This window comes from Bos taurus, chromosome 18, assembly GCF_002263795.3.
Source record: "Bos taurus isolate L1 Dominette 01449 registration number 42190680 breed Hereford chromosome 18, ARS-UCD2.0, whole genome shotgun sequence".
Classification (NCBI taxonomy): Eukaryota; Metazoa; Chordata; class Mammalia; order Artiodactyla; family Bovidae; genus Bos; species Bos taurus.
Genome location: NC_037345.1, coordinates 49159160 through 49180764, shown reverse-complemented (window position 1 = coordinate 49180764; position 21605 = coordinate 49159160). Strand labels below are relative to the sequence as shown.

Genomic DNA, 21605 nt, shown 5'->3' with positions numbered 1-21605 from the left:
ACCAGACAAATGGCCAAGCCTGGCCAATCAAAATAAGTCATACTTGTCTGGGCACTAGTTCAAGTAAGGCCACGTGACAAGCCAGGGGCAGTGAAGGCCCATCCATCCTACATACGAAGTCCTCCCAGAGACAACTGGAGAAAAACATTGAGCCTCTGAACTCAGTCCTGCTGAAGCAACACCTGCCACGGGATTTTCAATTTTATGAACTAATAAGTTCTCTTGTTTATTTAAACAACTTTGAGTTATTTCCGACCCTCTGCAACAGAGTCCTATTATTCTTCTCAGGAGACAAAAATCTCTTCCCTCAGCCCCAACACCACACACAAAGCACTCAACTTGATGAGTCAAAGCTGATCAGACTAAGAGCTTTTATAGATGTCTCTGGAGGGACCGGGAGAGAAAGAGACACAGGATATAAATAACCACTATGTAAAACTTCCAATGGCAAAATTCTCCCCGTCACCCCTTCCAGCTTGAACTCCAAAGTGTCTGAAGCAGAGAAAACAAAAACATTCAGCTTCTGTCTCCATGTGCTGATGGAGAAGGGCCAGGTCAAGCCTAGAAACAGAATAAGTAGGAAGCATTAGAAAGTGTTGCCTCTGGGACTTCCCTGGCGGTCCAGTGGTTAAGAATCCAGGCTTTCAATGCCGGAGACCTGGGTTCCATCCCTGAACGGGAACTAAGATCCCCCAAGCCAATGGGTAGGGCCAAAATAAGGGGGAGGGAGACTGCCCTTCTGCCTCTCCTCCCTCTCTCCAGTGAGTGGAAATCAGTGGCGAAGCTCTAGCTCGAAGCTCCCCACCTCTTGAGGCCCAAACGTCATCTAAACAGAAGATGCCAAGGAGCTCAAAAGGACAGTAAAAGGGATGCAAACAGAACTAAATCAAGTCAAAACTGAGAAGTGGCCTTTAGAATCTTCCAGAGACTCTACCCACCCCCACCCCACACCCATTTTATAGAGAAAGGGGATCTACAGCTAAAGCTGGGGCTGCCTCTGTCCATTGTGCCTAAAGTGCGCAGAGTGGGGAGAGGTGGGTTAACTACCTCCCGAGCATAGACGGAAGGAGCAGATATGACGTAAATCGAACGAGCGTCTCCATCTTCAGGGTGATTCCAGTCAGAGGACGGGCTACGGGGGAGAAAAGTAAGATCTAGACCCTTTAAATTCTCATATCCTGTTTTCCCACCCGCCACAGAGAGGAACCCAAAGCCAACTAAGGGACTTGTGAAAGGACCCAACCAGGAAAAGGCTGGAGAGAAACGGACCAATCAGGAAGGTCCATCAAGGACTCAGGCCAATTGCACCACAGAGATTGATGAAAGCAGCCAAAGAGCACAAGGCTTACGTCTGCGATCGAGCCCCTCACCTCGGGCCGTCCCCGGGACCTTCCTGCGTCCTCATGTTGTTGAGTGCATCAGGGAGAGCGTGGACCGATGGCTCCGGGGTCCCCGCCAACAAGCGAGGCCCAGTATCCCGGCTAGGGCCACGGCGTCGCACGTGGACCAGCAAGAGCGCAGCGCCGGCCAAGCCCGCGGCCACCAGCAGTCCCAAAGCCGGCGGCAAAAGGAAGCGCTGTGGGTCCCCCTCTCTCAGGCCCGGCTGGGCCGCGGGCAATGCGCCCGCGCCGTCGGGGTGAACCGGGAACTCGCACCGCGCGCCCATGTAGCCCGGCGCGCAGGCGCAGACGAGGCCGGAGAAGTGCGCGTAGCAGCGGCCGCCGTGGGCGCAGGGGCGCGCGGCACACGGGTCGGCGCGCTCCCTACAGTCGCGGCCGCCGAAGCCCAGCGCGCAGGAGCAGCGGCGCGCGCCGCCTCCCTCCAGGCAAGTGCCGCCGTTGGCGCAGGTGTGGCCGGTGCAGTCTTCCAGGTCGTGCTCGCAGCGCGGCCCCGCGAAGCCGGCGCGGCAGCGGCAGCGGAGGGCGTGACCCAGATCCAAGCAGAGTCCGCCTGTGGGGAAGGGAGCGTCAGGGTAGCGGCTCCCCCAACCCGCCCGCGCTTCTTTTTCTCAGCTCGGAAATCCCCGCCCTCACCTCTTCTCTGGGCCTCCTCTATCTCGTTTAATTCAAGGACTCTGGGAGTTTGCCTGGAAAGCCAGCCTGCCTCCTTTCCCCCCCGAGTGGTCTTGGATTGACTAAGCCTCACACCTCTTTGGTTCTGTTTCTTGTCTCTTTTTGTCTCGGCTTTAACTGTACTGAAACAGTTAACAGTTCCAGAACGACGGGTCTGAACCACCTTGCCTTTGCCCATGCTTCCTCCTCCCCCCCCCTTCTGTTCCTCCTTTTCTCCCATTCTTTTCCCCTGCTCTCTTCTCAGATGTACTCAGGCGCCCCCTCCTCCAGGAAGCCATTCCTGATTCTTCCTCCGTCCCAGCCCTGCACTCCCTTAGCCACTGTTGGCTGTGTCTGAGGACGACTCTGTCTTCCCCTCTGGACTGATAACATGCTCGCCTTCCTGACCCAGGGATCAAACCTGCGTCTCTTATGTCTACCTGCATTGACAGGTGGGTTCTTTACCACTAGTGCCACCTGGGAAGTTCCTCTATGAGGGTAGGGGTTTTCATCTCATTTTCTACTGCATTCCCAGAACTGGGCCTGCCACACAGTGGATGGTCAACAAAGATTTCTGAGATAGGACTATCATCTCACCCATTTCACAGAACAAACTGAGGCTGGGAAGGTGGGAGGGGGGGATCACTTCCTCAGGCCTCAGGGCAAAGTTAGGATCCCCCTCCCCCGCCCAGGACTGTGTAAGCCAAGCCCTTTTCTTGCCCACTGACCATGCAGGGTCCCCCACCTTCATCCCTCATCACTCTGTTCTCCCCACCTCACCATTCCGGCATGGCTGCAGGCTGCACCGGTCCACCCGCTTCTCACAGTTGGAGCCTTGGAAACCGGGCGGGCAGTGGCAAATGTAGGCAGAGTCGGGGTCTGCGCCCCCCACACACAAGCCACCGTTGAAACAAGGTCCATCCGCACATGTCACCCCGCTCACCTCACACCGCAACCCGTAGAACCCTCGGGGACAGGTGCATTCGAAGGACCCCAGGGTTTCCTGGGCACAGGCAAGAAGACTTGGGATCAGCATTCCCTTGGAGTGAAACTCTATCCCGCTCCTCACTCTGGGTCACTGGGGGGCTGCTCCCTGTCCAGTCCCACCTCCCAGGTCACAGAGGCCTCCTGGGGAAGTCCCTGGGCCAAGACAACCCCTCTGTTCTGTGTTTCTGGGTCTGCCCACCCAGCCCCACAGAGGGGAGGTTCTGGAGGCCCAGAGAGAGCCTCTATACCTTTGCGGATCAAATGCTGCCCGCCCTGTCTGCCCTCCCTGGTGCTGCCTGCATGGCCCAGGCCTAATTCCAGATCCTAGCTCTAAGCCCGCCTCCTCCATGAAGCCTTCCCTGGGTCTCCCTTTCTCACACCCTCCCTCTAACTTGAATACTGAGTGTTTGTCACTGTCCCCCTCACTGAGCTCTGCTTCATCCCAGGCTCACCCCCACCACCACGTTTGCTTTGCCTAGGCCACTCATCTGGTCTAGCTTCTCCAATCACCCCCCATCCACCAAACTGGACTTCAGAAGCCCAGCCCCAGCCCATCTCCAGGAAGTCTCTGATGGTCACCCATCCCGAATCCTCAACCCACCTGGTCCCACCACACTTACCTGAGCCCTGAGTTGTTCCCTGCCCCACAGGATCCCTCAGCATTCCCACAGCCACAACTTTAGCTGCCACCCACTGGGTCTGCTCTCTCCAACCCCCATCACCTCATCCTACTTCAGGGCCCCAGATGCAGGCTGGAGACTTCCAGGAAGCCCTCCCTGATAGCTAGCCTCCCTGAGGCTGCTGTGTCATGGAGCCCCAGACAGGGGACTCCCCGAGTAAAGTATGGTCCAGGATGAGGCAGGAGGGTTGATACTGACACTACAGCTGCCCCCATTGGCACACGGGTTCCCATCACAGGGCCCAGGCCCAGGTACGAGGCATCCAGTGGTGGCAGACGATGGGCCCCTGGAGCTGAGGCAGCTGCTGCTGGAGACAGGGATTGTGCAGAGGGGCCCAGTCCAGCCCTCCAGGCATCGACACTCATCAGGCTGCTCACAGAAGCCGTGCTCTGGGCTGCAGCCTGCTCGACACACCGCTGTGGGGGGAAGGAGAGGCAGAGGGGAAGAGGAATATTGAAGGGCAGAGTCAGGAGGATAGGAAATCAGAGACGATTCTGAGCACTTTCCCTGCATCCCTCCTCTGATCTTTGTGACTGACAACCCACTGGGCTACCTGGTATTGAGACCCCCAGTTTACAGACAGGGAAACTGGGGCCCCTAGAGGCGGGGTGATTCACCCAGCAAGGAAGCAGTAGAGAGAGGATTTAAAACCCAGACCAATGAGTTCCAGAGTCTGTGCTCTTGAAAGGAGAATGGAGTGGGGGCTCCCAGGTCTGAGCCTGGAGAGAAGAGAAGGAAGAAAGAAGACTGAGGATTGAGGAGGGACCCCGGCCTTTCAGGGGAAATGGGAGGGCCTTGGATTAGGGCGGGTCTGGGAGGATATGGTAAGCCTGGGAGTTCTAGGGGCTCAGACACTGGGGTATCCAGGTAGGTGGGGATCCCAAGCTTCAGAACACAGTGGGGTCTGGAGTGCAATCGCAGGGAGCGGGGATTGGTGGGGCAGGGCGGTGGGGAATGAGAGGAGATTCCCAAGTTCCTGAATAGGAGTAGGAAAGCCCCAGAATTAGAAAAGCTTTGGGGTCCGAGCATCGGGAAAGGGGTGTGAGTATGGATTAGGGGAGGAACTGGGGATACAAGATGGGAAATGGGTGTGGGATTCCAAATGGGGGAGACAAGAGGGCTGGGAAGAGGGAACGGGGCTGGAGTGTCCAGGCAGGGCTTTCCCTGAAGGTGGTAGCTGGATCCTGGGAGCGGGCTGAAGACCCTGAGTGGAACTGGGGAGCGGTTCTCGGGTCCCCAGTTCCCTGAAGCGGGTAACCAGGTTGTGAAAGGGGCCTGGGGGCCGTGACGGGATGGGGTGAGGTTGAATGCCGGACTCACGCGGTGCCTCGCACTCTTCCTCAACGGGCGCGCAGGGACGCAGTTCCGGGTCACATCGCAAGGGGGCGCCACGCGAGCGGCAGAGGCGCGCGCACGCAGCCCCGACGGCCGGCGGCTCGCAGCGCGCACGATAGGAGAAGCGCAGCTCCCAGGCGCCTGCGCGTTGCACGTCCCGGGTCCAAGGGCCCCCAGCTGCCAGAAGACGCCGGCCGGCCACGCGCGCCAGCAGGCTCCAGGCGGCACCTGCGGGGGGAAGGGAGATGTGCTGGGATGCGGCCCAGCTCAGTCTCGGGTTGGAGACGACGGAGGGCGTAGGCTCGCACTCTCCCTGCCCATCTCAAGGAGGTCAAAAGACGCCTTTTGAGTGCTGAGGATGACAGTTACTTAGCAAGGCTGCAAACACCGCCAGTGCGCCCTGGGGATCTTTGATAACGCGATCCTGATGACCGTTATCATGATAACGGTTCTCCCAAAGCTTAAATGCCCCTGTATTTTGCCCTAGGATCTTTGTATATTAAAGTAGTGAAGAGACCTCTTAACCACCCTGGGACATATGATACCCCTTTATGGCCAAGGGACAATGACGGTCTTTGAAGTGAGGTCAAAACACCTCCAAATTGTGCCTCAGGATCTTCTTATATGAAAATGGTGACAGACCCCCCCCCCCACTGTGGGTCTTATATAGCACCAAAGTTCCCCTCCAATTAAGGTTAAGATCTTCCATTGTCCCTCCCTGAAACCTCTCTGGTGAAACTGCAGCGTCCCAAAGGGCTCCTGGGGCCCTCTATGTAGGCAAGGTGACAGAGCTCAGCATACAAGAACAAGAAAGTAACTCATATTGGACCCTGGGTTCTCAAAATCAGATGGTGACTGTTAAATATTATATCCTGGCCCATTGACTCAATTCCAAGAGAGTAAGAGAGCTTCTCCTGTCCCCCAACCCACTTTGATGTCAGGACATTTCCGTATCGACACACCAAGAGTCCTGGGGCTGTCAACGCCCCACACCACACTCTAGAACTGTGACGACACCATGGGGGCAGCAATTCTGTGAACACCCCCACCCTACGGACAGCCCATCGTCACTCTCCTTGACCTCACATCATGCCCCAACTCCCTGGAGCCCCCACACTCCGCAGCAAAGAGCCAGAACTGAAAACACTCACCTCCAATCTGTCCACCTAACTCCTCTCTCCAGGTTTCGATGATGAGAGAGAAGGTGCCCTGGTTGGGTGGAGGAAGGTGCGAGAAAAGAAGAAAGACAGTGGTCAGGACAGGTACCGGTCAAGGCCAGACTTTAGGGGTAAAGAGTGATGACCGTGCTGGATGCTAAACACGGACAGGACAATTCCCACAGGGACTGGCCCAGGGAAGGAATGACTGTTTCGGCTGTCTTTATTGAGCATTGGAAGGACTGATGCTGAATTTCCAGTACTTTGACCACCTGATGTGAGGAGCTGACTCATTGGAAAAGACCCTGATGCTGGGAAAGATTGAAGGCAAGAGAAGGGGATGACTGAGGATGAGATGATTGGATGGCATCAACTCAATAGACATGAATTTGAGCAAACTCTGGGAGATGGTGAAGGACAGGGAAGTTGGTGTGCTGCAGTCCATGGGGTCACAAAGAGGCGGACACGACTGAGTGAATGAACAATAACAATTGAGCACTCACTATGTGGGAACTCAAGATACCTAGTTGAATCCCTCAAAAGGGACCGCTGTGATGTACCATGATGGTCCCCTGTTTGTTTTACAGATGAGGGAGCTGAGGCTGGAAAAGAGAAAGTCACTTTCCTAAAAGGACAAGTGTCTAGAATTTTAAAAAACCTGTGTTCGCCCCTATGCTTTGGGGGTTGTGGGATGGGAAATAGGATTTTGGAGGTGAAAAAGTCATGGATAAAGGCCCCAACTGAAAGGTGTGAGATAAGGTGAGAAGATATTGGGGGTACCCAAGACAGAGTGTAGAAGGGTCCCCAGGTGCAAGGAAATTTTGGGATAAAATTAGGATCCCAGTGTTTAGGGATCCCCAGTGAGGAGGGTTCTGTGAATTGAGAATTTCCAGAAGGTGAGCATGGGGTTCTGGGAATTCGGGTTTCCAGATGTGGGTGGGGGGAGGGTGGATTGGGGATCCCTAGAGGGCAAGTTGGAGTCAGAAAATTGGGTCGCAAAGAGTCGGACAAAACTTAGCTACTGAGCATGCACGCATGGGTAGGGTTTCTGCGTGTGAGAATGTGGAATTCGAGATAGCGGTACTGGGAATTTGGAGTCCCAGGAGGGCAGAGTGTTGGAAGTTGGAGCGCAGATGGCAGCCGAGATTCTGGTGAGGCCTCCACACGGGAATGCCCCGGGGCTGGGTCTCACCGGCCACGCGTCCCGGAAAGGCACGCGCAGGAGGCCGTCCGGCAGCCGCAGTTCCGGCGCTAGCGCTCCAGGTTGCGCAGTGTAGACCGGTCCGCGCGCACTCAGCGCCGCGCCCAGGGTGCAAGGAGCCTCGGCGGTCTCCTCGGAGAGCCCTGGCTTCAGGCAGACCCTGAAGAAGAGACGGCAGGAGCCCCCTGCCTTGCAGGGGGACCGCGGCGTGCCCGGACCTGGTCCTGGCCCGAAAGAGTGGATCTGCAGCTCGAAGACGCCGGCCGGCTGTGCCTGGGGCGGAGAGGGGAACCGCGTGAGGGGGACCGGGGGGAACCACGCGTCTCGTCCGCCCCGCGCCCTGTCCTGAAGACCCCCAGATCTCCCTCCCTCCCATCCCCCCTTTCCACTTCGGCTCTGACCTGGGGAAGGAAAAAGAGCGCCAGGATCACCGTCGAGGAGAGGAGCTGGGGCATCTGCGGGGCGACCATGGCCTTTTGGGGGGCCTTGGGAGCCGCAGCTGCGGGCTCCGGAGCCTTATATCTGAGAGGACGGCTCCGCCCCCTCGGGCAGCCTCGGGCTTCGGGGGACCCCAGGGGAGGAGGTCGCAGGGGAAGGAGAGCAGCGCGCTGGAGCGACAGTGAGATCCTGTCCTGGACACAGGCAATGTAGTGAGTGTGTGATCTTACATGCTGTTGTGGGCACAACCTTGTGTGACTGAGGACAGGGTGGGGATGGGGGTTAAGCTCGTGTGTCAGGTTGGATATGATTTTAAGACTCAGTAAGTATGTGTGTGGTGAGAGTAAGAGCTACAGGAAGGAGAGGGTACACGTGACTGTGATTGTGTGTCTAGGTGAGATTGTGTAGCTCCATGTGTGCCTGAAACTGTATGGTTAAACCTCTTTGTGAGTCGTAAATAATTCTCAGATTGTGTGTGCGGTGTGTGGTGGCGGGAGGGGTGGGGGTGGGGCGGTCGCATGCACACACCTGCGTGGGAGAATGACGATGGACATGATTTCACGGTTGTGTGACTTTCTGAGATTGCCGTGGCTGTGTAGGTGTCTCTCCGTGCAGTTGAGTGCGTGAATGTGAGCTCCTGTGTAGCTGTAGGAACCTGTGACTTTGCGGCCTGTGCAGGTGCCTCTAGGTGGCTGGGCTTGTGTACATGGTAAGGTCTTCGGGAGGCTGTAAATGACTGAGGATTTGTGTGTGGAGCCTGGGTGTGGAAGGTCCAGGGGTGTACCCCTGTGTGGCCAGGATGAAGATCCAGTGTTCTTTGTGGACCCGTGTGTGCGTGTGTATGCCTGCTTGCTCAAGTATGTTCCCCTCCCCAAAACAAAGCCATCCTCCCAACCTCCCCCGCCCCAACCCCCGCCCCATCACAGACGCACCAGACGCCCCGCCTCAGAGGGGACTCCCAGCTGTATGTAAATGCCGCCATCTGCCGGGCGGCCGCGCCCCTCCCCCTTGGGGCCGCAGCTGGGCTGCCCGTTTGGCCTCCGGAAGGTGTGAGCAGCAAATGGGCAGGAAATTCTGTCCTCACGGATCAGGGGCCTGCTCCCTCCACTCTAGGATGAATGGAAGAGGGGGCCACCCCCGCGCCCTCCAGAAGCCCCTTAGTATTCCAGGAGTCCGCAAGGCCAGCCAGTTAGAGCAGATGTTCCAGCCCTCTGGCCATAATCATTTTACCCGTGCCAGGTGCTGAGCAAAGCCCTTTAGATGTAGTAAACTTCACCCCCCCTCCCCCCGCCCCAGAATTTAAAAAAAAAAAAAAAATCCTACTTAGAGGCTAATAATTAAAAAGAAAAATACAAGTTCAGTTATATACGTACATATTTTTCTTTTGGAAAAGGTGCTCAATCCAGCACAGCTCAGTAGAGCCAGGCATACAGTGAGGGCTCTGTCATTTTTAACGAATGAAAGAACTCAATCTAAACAGTTTGTTCCTCATCCTGAGGATGGGAGTCAAGGGAGGATTTGGGCAGGGGTGGGCCGTGGTCAATTGTGCAGAACATCTCAGCTTTCTTTGCACAGATTTTTCCTTCTACTTGTATATGCTTTCCACTTCCTTCTTTAATTCTGTTCTTACCATTCAGACTTCTCCTCCTATAGGAGGCCTTCCCTAACAATCTCCAAGGGCGTCAGGCACCTCTTCTGTGTTCCCACAGCCCCACTCCCCCAATGTCTCCTCTATACCAGCCCTGACCACTGTGGCTCGTAAGGTCTTTCTAAGCACACATCTGACCAGGGCCCTCTCCTACATAGACTCTTCCCTGGCTCCCCAGTGCCTTTGGACTTCTGAGATCCCTCTGATGGCTCAGAATGTAAAGAATCTGCCTGCAATGCAGAAGACGTGGGTTCGAGGGAATGGCTACTCACTCCAGGATCTTGCCTGGAGAGTCCCATGGACACAGGAGCCTGGCAGTCCATGGGACTGCAAAGAGTTGGACATGACTGAGTGACTGACACGTTCCCCATACTCAACAAATTCTGTGGCTCCGAAGCCATAGAACCTTGTAGATAGTTACAGTTACTGGGAGGCAAATCAGGCCCTCTTCTGGGATAGGTGGAGCACTGAGCATCCCATCATAGGAGATATTTACATGGAGTTTGGACAACCGTTAGTTGTTGGAGAAGGCAAATTCCTACCCTGAATTGTAACTGGAAAAGGTAAGAGATTCCAGGTCTGATACAGCTCAAAAATTTTAAAGATAGTAAAAACCGCCAGCCTTTATTGAGGGTTTGTGCCAGGCATGTTTCCTGTGAATTCTCTCAGGTCTACATGTGTACTTTAAGGGCTTTCCAAACATCTTCTTGGCTATTTAGGACTCTCCCTTATGTGCCCACCTTAGAGCCCACAGAAGGCCATGCTGAGGTGACATCTGAGCAAAGACCTAAAGGAGTGAGCCCTATGGATCTCAAAAAAAGTTCAGGAAAAGGAAATAGCAAGTGCAAAGGCCCTGGGATGACCACGCCTGGCACCAATCTCTCCATGGTTTGCCTCATTTCATTCTGTTCTCTGCTCAAATACATCCTTCCAGGCCTTCCCTGACTGTTCCATTCAATCTAAAACAGTACTTCAGTCCCCAAACCACTCTATCTCCTTATCATACTTTTCTTTATGCATTTATTTTACCCCAAGCAATCAGACCATTTTCTCCTACATGAAAACATCACCTTGAGAGCAGAGCTTTTTCTCTAGTTTGTTCACTGATGCACCCTCGTGCCTAAAATGAGGCCTGGTAGTTGGTACTTATATTTGCTGAGAGAAGTCCTATTATTAACCTCTTATGAATGAGCAAGCTGAGACTTTGCCCAGGGTCACGTGACTTGTGAGTGGTGTGCACCCTGGGAATTATGCCTTAATGTTGGCCCAGTCCCGCCAACTGAAGGATGCCCTGATACAGCCCGAGCATTTAATATAAACACCCAAGGCCATGTCACATAAGCAGTGTCTGAGAGACCACCTGGCACAAGTCAAATGCCCTCTCCTCCCCTCCAGCTTTGAGCAGCTGTGACCTGACTACACCATCCCCAAACCAGCACAGCGGTAGGGAAAACGCCTGGGGGAACCCACTGGACTGAAGCACTGCTGAATGCTAGCCCTAATTCCCAGGAGCTACAGGCCAATGAACCGAGGTACTTCCTCCTTTCATGCCCCGTGGGTGGACAGATCCAAGTCTTAGTTCAGAAGGTTCCGTGTGTCACCTCCTATGGTAGGTGAACATTCACTTGCAATGGCTCCCTCCGTCCACAATCCACTCTCCCCAGGATCACGAGCCCCAAATATGTTGCATTGTTAGGAGTTTCCGACTCTCAAAGCTATGTGCAAAAACACAGGCCCTCCCTCAGTCTTGCAGATGCCCTCAAGCTAGGGTGTCCTGGATTTTGGGAAACTCTCTCTTGGATTACAAATGGTATATCTCATGGCAACACTTCCAGGTGGGGATGGGGAACTGCAATTTTTAATTCTTTATAGACATCTGTGAGCTTTAAAAAAATCTACCAGAGTTCAGAAGTTCAATCTGGCCTGCACAGTTTCAAATACATTTTAATTATTTTAACAAATGCCAGGGAAGAGCTTTCTAAAAGTATTCAACCAGTATTAGCACTGAACACTGGCTGGAACAGGAGGCTAGGACAGCCAGCAGGTTGGTGGGGGAGCCCTGCCAAGATGGGACAGGACAGTTCAGCCTGTGAAGAACCAATATGGCCTGGCAACAATGAGCGCCATTGAACATACATACAGCCTAAGCGTGAGCTGTCCCACTTACTCCTCACGACCACTCCAAGACAGGTGTTATCATCACCCCCATGTTAGAGCTGAGGAAAGGGAGGCAGAAAGGTGCTTCCGAGGTCCCCGCAGCTGCCATCTTGAGTGTCTGTGGAGGGTCTGAGTCCACCCTCAAGCCTAGCCTGTGAGGAGGGTACTAGTATTTCACAGATGTGGCAACTGAGGCACGGAGCACAGAAGGTAACTCGCTCATTTGCTTGTGACCACACAAGTCACGGAGTGGTAGGGCTTGGATCTGAACTTGGATTTGGGTATTATTTAAGAGTCTGGAGGGACTTCCCTGACTGTCCAGTGGTTGAGACTCTGTGCCTCCAAAAACAAAGGGTGGAATTCACACTCGTAAATGATACCCAAATGTGCTGTCCAATGCAGGAGCCAGGAGCCGCCGGTGGCTATTTAAAATTAATTAAAAAGAAACAAAATTAAGAATCTCATCCTTCAGTTACCCTCGCCGCATCTCAAGTTCGTCATGGCCCCACGGCCACTGGCAGCTGCACTGGCCAGTACACGGGGTGAACGTGGTGGGAAGTTCCGCTGCAGAGGTCTGCTACAGTCTGCAGAGTTAGTAGCCAACATTTTAAAACTGAGAGATTTAACATAAACATCCCTGTTCCTGCCTTCCACTGAAAAATCAGATCAAGCAACTCCAGGCCCACCTTAGGGCCCCGGCCGGCAGAGCCACGCAGCCTTGACATGAGGCATCTCTGGTCCACGGTGTCCCACAAGCCCACACTTGATACATTTACGTAGCAGCCTGGTGGTTCCCTGTCTTCCAATCCCACAGCGCCATCCTCTCTTCTTTTTCCGAAGGGAATCTGGGGCCAAAGAGGGAGAGACACTTGCGCAGACCACACGCAGGCACACAGGAAAACGCGGGCAGGGCAGGGTCCTGCCCAGGGTTTCAGATTCCCAGGCCAGGGTCAAAGACCAACCCACTCTGTGTTCGGCAGCTGATCAGCCACTGTGGGACGGGGTCCCCCAGTGTCCCGCACTGCACCCTGACGCGCCCATCTGGAGACCCTCTGGACACTGGAGTGTGCCGTCTGGGATTAACTTTATTGGACACGTGGTTGCCCAAGCCATGGTCTGGGAGTGCTGGGCCTCGGGCCTGGAACCCAGGCACTGAGTTTGCGGAGGCCCAGAGGTCAGGGCTGTTTAGAGCGAGGCCACAAGCGGCTGGTGAGAGAGCTGAAGAAGAGGTTCTGCTTGCTGGATTTGGAGAGCTCGGCCAGGCGCTGCTGTTCCTCCTGGAGTTGGGGGCAGACAGAGAGCAGAGTCAGCCTGAGGGCCACCTCCTTCCTTAAACCTCTGCCCAGCCCAAGACTCCTTTACCCACAATCTCAGAACACCAGCCCAGACACAGGATGAGACCAGACTGCAAAGACTGTGGGCAGACATTGTAAAAAGCCAGCTGTGAGCCACAGAAGCCCAGACTCAAATCCCAGGTACTCTCATGACCCCCGTCCCCTGAACTCTGGGGACCTAGCCCAGGCCCTCCCCAGATGACATCATCTTGCTCCCTGAGCCCCTGGTGCCCAGTCCTGAGCCCTAAGACCCCTGTCTGGATGCTGAGGGATGCCAGGCCCAAATCTCCAGGGATCCTTCCTTTGTGCCCTCAGGAGCACCAGCCAGGAACACAACCCCAAACCTGGTCAACCTGAGCCTAGACGCCTGGGAATCTCTTTCTCAATCTATATTCTTAGCCCCATCTACAAATGATGAGGATCACACCAAGGTCATCAGAACTTGCCCAAACCTTGGGCCAAGTGTCCAAGGATCCCTCTTCCCAGACCTGATCCAAACCCCCACCCCACAAAATACCAGGGCCCCCAGAACATCAAGGTCTCTGAAAAAAGAGACAGAAGTGTTAGCTGCTCAGTCGTATCCAACTCTGTTACCCTGTGGACTGGAGCCCGCCAGGCTTCTCTGTCCATGGAATTCTCCAGGCAAGAATAATGGAGGGGGTTGCCATTCCCTCCTCCAGGGGGATCTTCCTGACCCAGAGATCAAACTGGGTCTCCTGCATTGCAGGCAGATTCTTTACCATCTGAGCCACCAGGGAAACCCTCAAGGTCTCTGGACCTATCTCAAATGCCTGGCGTTTCCTGCCTCCTGTCCTCAGAGCAGCCTGTAGGATCTATTCACTCCTCATTACAAGGGCCTTCTGGGATGGGTGGTGTGGAAGAGCAGGCCCTTGAAATGAGGTCACACAGCCAGAGTGGAGACAGGTTCCTTAGAGCTGCTCCATCAAGAGCCTGGGGATCTGATGGGACATCCCCCACCCACACTGGGGATCTGAGCACCCACCTGCTCTAGCCGGCTTTGCCGCTGTTTGAAAGCCTCCAGTGGGTCTTCCTCCAGGGCATAGTGCTCCAGCACGGTTCGGACATCCTCCACACCATTCAAAGCAATGGCTGTGAACACAGCAGGTGGGAGTCAGCCAGGCTGAAGGCCAGGAGGAGGTGGGGCCCACAAGGGTAAAGGTCAGACTTGGGGGGGTGGTTGGAGTTACATGCACCCTTCTCAGTTGCCTAAAAGGGCTCCCCCTGAACATTCCTGGGCATCCTCTAACCACTCCAGAAGAGCATCCCCAACATTCTAGGAAGTTTCTAAAGACTGCAAGATGCTTATGGATCTCCTGCATCTTAAATCCCGTTTTCCATAAAAAAACAAGCCAGGATCAAGCATCAGTCATTCCTCTTGGGGGTCAAGGGCTTCAGGGTCAGAGGCCAGGAGGTCAGGGGTCAGCCTCACTCTTGAGGAAGGCAGACAGGTCCAATAAGACCCGGTCATCGGAGTTGCCATCCCAAGGCCGCAGGGCAACGCCGTTGTAGGGCTGTAGGCGGAAGGCTTCCTTCTTGCAGTCCACAACTACTACTCGGGCTGGGTCCCGATTCAGACACGAAATGTCCTGAAAGTGGGTGAAAGGTCAGGTCAAGGCCTGTGCTCCTTCTCTTCCAGGCAGGAAACCAAAGAAGGGGAGAGAGGCAGACAGACGGACCACACACACACTTGGTATCACACACTGAGAGCACCACGAAAGAGCCTCTTGAAGACCAGGCTGGGATGATGACCCTCAACCTTCCAGGGAGCGGGGAGCAAGTCACACAGACTCCTGGACCTGAGCCCCGGCACACAGACAGGTTGATTCGGAGGTTCCCTGGGGAGGGAGGCGGGCACTTGTGCATTTAACCACAGGCCTCTGGTGTTTGTGACAGGCTGCAAGTTTGTGAACCTCTCACAGGTAGAGGTGCAAACTGGTCAATAGCAACAAACATGGAGTCACACAAAGACAGGCACCAAGACAGAGCCTTCAAAAGCCTCCATGACAACCCATGTCCCTCTGAACCTTGAAAAACTCCATAGACCCTCAGACCCACCAAGACAGTCAGAAACCCAATAGACATCAAGACGCATGGGTATTTGGACAACAACCCATAAAGAGACCCAATTCACAGCCCCACAGACCCCTGGACCCCTATCACCGGTCACAGCAACAGATCCCAAGGCAAACAAGTGCCAGCCCTGCCCCAAACCCCAGAGGCCACCACAGCCCCACGTGGCACCTTAACATGGTGCCCATCCATGTATCTCGTGGCATCCCGGAACAGGCGGTAGGAGATGAAGCCGTGGGGGTCCACGCTGTCGATGAGTGGAAAGGCAGTCTGGGGGTGGGGCGTGGGGGAGAACAAGGTCAGGCTGAGCCCTGGCCCTGCAGCTCTCCCTCACGTCTTATCACGTCAACCACCCCAGCCCAGCCCCGGGCCCTCACCATGCCAGTCTCCGACGTAAAGATGACGATTTCATACAAAGGGGCGAGCTGCTGGAATAAGGTCTCGATGCCTGGACGCTTCTTAAACCTCCAGCCAGTGGCTAGCTGGAAATGCAGTGAGAACAGTGACGCACTGAGACTAGAGTATTCTCTCCTGTCTCTGTGGCTCGTGAAGGGATTCACAGGTACAGGGCTGCAACTGAGGGTCTAAGAGTCTGCAGGATCGGGTCCCACAATAACAGCTGACTCCCCTCCAGCACTGACTGTGTGCCAGGGCACAGATGCAATAACCTACGGCTGGGAAGCAGCACAGGTGAGGAACGCAAGGCAAGGAGGGGTGACCCCTCTTCCCCAAGACCACAGAGCAGAAGGGGGGCTGAACCCCAGCCTGGCTCCAGCATCTGTGCTCTCGACCATGTCACAAGCCAGCCACCCGGGCCTATGCGGTGTCCCCAACCCGCTGCTTTCCCCAAGACACACCGACCACTCAGGGTGCAAGAGGACGCCAGTGAGCTCCAAGACCAGTGTGTATGGGGGTTGGTAGTACGGCTCCCGCAGAGGGTCTGGCAGAAGGCAGGGGCTGGTGGGCTCGATGATCATCTGTGGAAAAAGAGACCAGGTCTGGGCACTCAGACAACAGGGACGGGAGGCTGGTGGGGGTGGGTGGGCTGCGGCCCAGGGCTCCTGCTCACCTGTCTGTAATCTTTGAAATATTTGTATGTCCGGCGCAACTGCTGTACCAGAATTGGATCTAGGAGAACACCAGGGCAAAAAGGGATTCCAGGATAAGCTGCTGCTCAACCCCCTGGACAAACTAGGGGTTTATTTATCTACCAGATACAAAGAGGCCTAAAACACCCACCTGGTTTGAAATAGCTCATTTCCAAGAACCAAGGCAAAAGGGAATGACATAACCTACTGCCAGGTAGGAACAAATGTTTTTATTCACCTGTCAAGTTTTAATCTGAGTACTTATATCCGCACATCACCCCAGGTATAAAACAGAATGCTGTATCTGCCCACCTAAATCCCACATATGTATAAATGAATCTGCTAACATTATGGCAGTATATTTTGTCAACTCTGAATCTCTAGGTCTCCAGGTGTGCCCACTTTAAGCAAGTATGTGGAATCTAGGTAAGCCATGATAAATATACACACACCTCTGTATGGGCTTCCCAGGTGGCACTAGTGGTAAAGAACCCACCTCTGATGCAGGAGACATAAGAGACTCACCAGCATTATTGCCTGGAGGATCCCAGGACAGAGGAGCCTGGCAGGCTATAGTCCATGGGGTCGCAGAGTTGGACATGACTGAAGCAACTTAGCACACCATCTATATACTTTAAACTAGTTGGTTCTCAACTAAAAAGCAATTTTGTTCCTTGCTTCCCAGGAAGCTTCACAATGTCTGGAGACATTTTTGGTTGTCACAATACTGGCATCTAGTGGACAGACACCCAAGACACTGCTAAGCATCCTACAATGCACAGGACACCCCCTACGACAAAGAACTATATGACCCAAGCTATCAACATGGCTGAGGTTAGCAAATCCTGGTTTAAAGGAATACACCAAGTCCAGTTTAAACAGAATCTTACATGATTCCCTATTTCAACACAGTATTTTTAGTGTAGTTAAACTACTATCTCTAGACCTGTCTTTTTGAAACTGAAACACCACTTAAGCTGTGAACACACACACTTTAAACCTACAGGTTTGCCTGTTCACCTTAAATCAGTATGTTGACTTGTTTAAAATAGTATGACTCTACATCTGCCCAGTTAACACATACTTAGCTACCTGCCGAGTTTAAAACCCCAACATGATAACATGCCGGCTTGCAAACATCCCCAGCACAAACAAGTGGCTTTCTGGACCTACCCGTTTTATATTTCTCTTGGGAAGGACCAGGTGTGATAGAATTGGCAGCTCCCCTCTACTATCCAATTTGTCAGAAACTCCCTAAAAGCTGGCTAATCAGAAGGCGGGAAGGGAGGAAGGAAGCATTGTTTTGGAAACGAGGAGCTGGATGGGGTGCGGCCTGGTGGGATAGAGAGGCTGTCATAAAGAAGGGGGTGAGGGGCTGCAGATGCTCAGATCTAAGGCACAGGAAGCCATGTGTCTGGCAGAGAAAGCCCAGTTCTCCCCCAGGCAATGCCACCTACCCAGGATTCCCCTCCCCCACTGTCCCTGACCATCTGCTCCTGGGCTGAGGGGCCAGGGAAGGGGACTGGAGTTCTGTATGCTCCTCTTCCCCCAAGCCATACAGCTGCTGACTCCCCCACCTCCCAGTGGAAGTGGGGGGGCACCAAATGGGGAGGGCACAATAGAGAGGATCAGGGGACCCCAGAGTTTACGACTGTATACTCACCATTGTCGAATTCATCGGGAATCTGGGAGGTAGAGAGAAAAAAGAAGGGTTTGGGACGGCAGAGGCAAAACCCAGACAAGGAATCTCTGGGGCCCTGGGAGGAGCAGGCAAAGGTCCCTGGGAGGGAGGGTTCACTCCAGAACAGAAAGGAGCCTGAACAGACCAGACGGGAGGAGACCCACAGGATGCGACCCCTGGTAAGGCCTCTGGGTCTCTCTCCCACTCACCTTGGCACCATTTTCATCCACAGCGTTGTTTCCTGCAAGGGAGATAGTGATGAATGAGAAACTTGAGGCCTGGTCTCCTGGGACTTATGGGAGGAAGAGGGAAGAGAGCCTTGCCTCCTGGGTCTGAGGGAAGGGGGCTAGAGATATGGTCTCCTGAGAGAGAGGAAGGGGCTGGTAGCCAGAATACCTGGGCCTCTGAGACAAGGAGGGCTGGGGCAGGGTCTCCTGGGTCTCTGAGGAATAAAGGGACTAGAGGGACGACTGGAATTTTGGGTGCTGAGGGAAGAGGTAGCTTAGGGGGCTAGTCTAGACCTCTCCTTCCCCCCTTTAAACTGACTCCCTATAGCTTAGTACAGGAACCAACTAGAAGAAATAGAACCTTGAGCAGAGGAGGAGTAGGGGGATTTCCCTCATTTCCAAGTTCCAGTTGGCTGCCCTGAGGGAGGAGCCAGGGAAAGAAGATGGGTGAAGTCCTTAGGGGAAAGAGGGGGCAGTCCCCCCAGCAGAATAGAAGGCCAACAGAACATAACTGGGGGACAGGAATATGTTCCTCACCGAAGATATAGATGACGCTCACGGTCCCACCAGCCCCGAGCAGCCCAGCGAGCCAGAGTGCAACTTTTTTGGCATAGCTGGGACCCTCCGAGCTTCTCTGCTGCTGTGGTCCCTGGGTCTGGGCCTTAGTGCCTGCTCGGCTCCCAATCTCTGCAGCCTGCAATTGAGAGGGGGTAGGTTGGCCAAGAGAGGAAACAAGGTCGGGGTGGTTCCAGCACCCTGGTCTAAGAAAAATCAAGGTTGAGAGCCAGGAAGAGGACACCCATATGGCCTCCAGGTGTTGTGGCCCTGCAGGGGCAGGTAGGAGACTGGGTCTCTCAGAAAGGTCAAGAACTTAACAGTCTGGCGCTAGGATCCCAGGGGTTCAAGAGATGACAAGCCCGGTGCCCAGGATCCTACAGGCCCGGGGCGGGGGTGGGGAAGCAGGGCAGGGAGATACGATCAGGGACCCTGACTGAACACTGACGAAGATTCCTGGAGCAAGCCACTGAAGGCCACGCAAAGAGGATAGGACGGGGAGTCTGGACGTCCTCCCGACGTCTGGAGCTCACAGTAGCGGTGTATCGAGGGGGACGGATGGGAGGGGCAATCGCTTGCTGAGACTTGGGGAGCAGGGCACAGAAGTAATGCACCCGGAGGTCAGAAGGACAGGGTCTCTTGTCAAGATGGAGGCAGGTCGAATCAGAAGCCCGAGCAACACCACCACCACCATGGCGGGGAAAATACCCGGGAGGCCAGGCTGGGACTCCAGTGTCCCGGGCCCCTCCCCCTCAAGTATTACCTGAACAGTCACAGAGACAGGAGAGCAGGTGACCCCTCCTTCCCCCGCGCCCACGTGGGGTCGAGAAGGTGGGGTCCAGAAGAGGTGGGATCCAGAGGAGGTAAGGAAGGTTCAGAGAACACACTTGAGTCCCCAAGCATCTATCCCGGGGAAGCAAGCGCTGCTAACCCCGGGAAACGGGGGAGAGACTCAAAACGCGGGTGGCGTTCCATTCAGCACCCTGAGGTGCTGCGTTCCAGAAGCCCCGGGCGGCCCCGGTCCGCCTGGAACCACAGGAAGGAGCCCCAGCACCCCGGAGCCAACCCCATCCGGCTCACCTGGTCCGGGGCCCGAGGGGGCGGCGTCGCTAGCCTCGCACACAGCCCCCGCGCGCCTTGCCGGAGCCCGCTCCGCAATCGCAGGAACACCGCTGCCGAGGCCGCCATCTTGCGCTGACGCCACGCGGCCCCGCCTCCTCACTCTCTCCCCCCCGCCCCGGGCCGGGGCCGCGGCCAATGGTAATGCAGGGGCGGGGCGGGTGGACGGGAGCCCGAGAGAGACAAAGGGCCGCGGGTGCACTGCCGCGGGCGCTCCAGCTAGGGCTGGGAGTCTCCCGCCGCCGCGTCCTGCTCAGGAACGCCCACGCCACAGGACGGGGCGGGACACCCACTCTCCGAGGTCAAGCGGAGGCCACAAGGAAGGGAACCAATTGCTGCTGGATTTGTCCTAAAAACTAAAAGCCAGCTTCACACACCTTCCTCACGAGCGGCCGAGAGCCCTCATCCGCCTTCCCTCCCCTTCTCCCAGCCCTTTCTTGCGTGAGTTTCTTTAACCGGGTCTGGAAAGTCAGCCAGTTTCATGGAGGCTCAGCCAAACGAACCGCTGCGGGCTCAGGGTATTGAGAGGAAATCCGTGAATTAGAGGCTACGGGAGCCATGATTAATCTTCCACATGTAAATCACCACAGCATTTAGGGATAAATACTAAGATAATAAGGACTTCCCAGGTGGCTCAGTGGTAAAGAATCCGCCTGACAAACAGGAGACGCAGGTTCCATCCCTGGGTGGGGAAGATCCCCTGGAGAAGGAAATGACAACCCACTCCAGTATTCTTGCCTGGAAAATCCCATGGTCAGAGGAACCTGGGCTACAGTCCATGGGGTCATTGGTCACAAGAGTCAGACAGGACTGAGCGACTAAACAACAGCAACAACTAAGGTAGTAAACATACGAAGTTAGGCGAAAGACACAGAATTTTAGGGTTGTGTTACTTCTGGAGGGGAATGGACTGGTCCTTCTTATCTGGTACACAGATGGCTCCTAAATTGGGTGGTGGAGACATGGGTGCTCCTGACGTATCTTTTAAAACATTTGAACTATTTTAATACAAGTTATATTACATTTGTAAGAAGACGTGAACATCAAATGAGAAAAGTGAAGATGGTTAAGGTACTAAGCCCCATTCTCTACACTGCTCCCCAGCCCCACACCCAAGCCCTTAGATGAGCTACAGCGATTCTGAGGTTACTGCTAGGTGGACTCGAGGGAAAGGACCATCAGATGCTGGAGCCTGCAACCACAGGTCCTATTTAGGTTTGTGGCAGGTTTGTTGTTCCACCACTTAGTCGTGTTCCAACTCTTTGTGATTCCATGAACTGCAGCATGCCAGGCTTCCCTGTCCTTCACCATCTCTCGGAGCTTGCTCAAACTCATGTCCACTGTGTCAGTGATGGCATCCAATCATCTTGTCCTGTCGCCCCCTTCTCAATCTTTGCCAGCATCAGGGTCTTTTCTACTGAGTCGGCTCTTTGCATCAGGTGGCAAAAGTATTGGAGCTTGTTTCAGCATCTGTTCTTCCAATGAATATTTAGGGTTGATTTCCTTTACAATTGACTGGTTTGATCTCCTTGCAGAGGAATACTAATTTTCACTTAACTCAAGCATGAGTTAGATGTAACACTGTCAATCACATGGTAGTCTCTGTTCTAAAATTTCTGTCCAGTGTCTTCTCATACATCCAATAGTCTCTGGGGTGGGGAGTATCATTTTCTAGATGAGGCTTTGAGTCGAGCTGAGTTGAGTTCAGTCACTCAGTCGTGTTCAACTCTTTGCGACCCCATGGACTGCAGCACGTCAGGCCTCCCTGTCCATCACCAACTCCCGGAGTTTACTCAAACTCATGTCCATTGAGTAACATGAGGCTTAAGTAGGACCATTATCTGCTGAAGACCCCA

General features: G+C 54.5%; 2 protein-coding genes across 2 annotated transcripts; both read right to left on the bottom strand.

Annotated features, from left to right (window-relative positions):
• Positions 1-354: 354 nt before the first annotated feature.
• DLL3 (delta like canonical Notch ligand 3) lies at positions 355-7881 on the bottom strand. The gene is made up of 9 exons (NM_001192080.2): positions 7813-7881; positions 7403-7684; positions 6205-6262; positions 5039-5281; positions 3917-4134; positions 2832-3054; positions 1371-1950; positions 1048-1132; positions 355-561 (listed from the first exon to the last, which is right to left on the bottom strand). The coding sequence occupies exons 1-9, from the start codon at positions 7879-7881 to the stop codon at positions 556-558; spliced, it is 1764 nt and encodes a 587-aa protein (NP_001179009.2). The 3' UTR covers positions 355-555.
• A 4840-nt stretch (positions 7882-12721) lies between these two features.
• On the bottom strand, positions 12722-19821 carry TIMM50 (translocase of inner mitochondrial membrane 50). The gene is given in 11 exon segments (NM_001035024.1): positions 12722-12931; positions 13992-14098; positions 14439-14595; positions 15251-15349; positions 15457-15561; positions 15937-16056; positions 16149-16207; positions 17831-17852; positions 18058-18089; positions 18613-18769; positions 19711-19821. Coding segments are annotated over 11 exon segments (1068 nt in total). The 5' UTR covers positions 19819-19821; the 3' UTR covers positions 12722-12829.
• Between the last annotated feature and the right edge of the window lie 1784 nt (positions 19822-21605).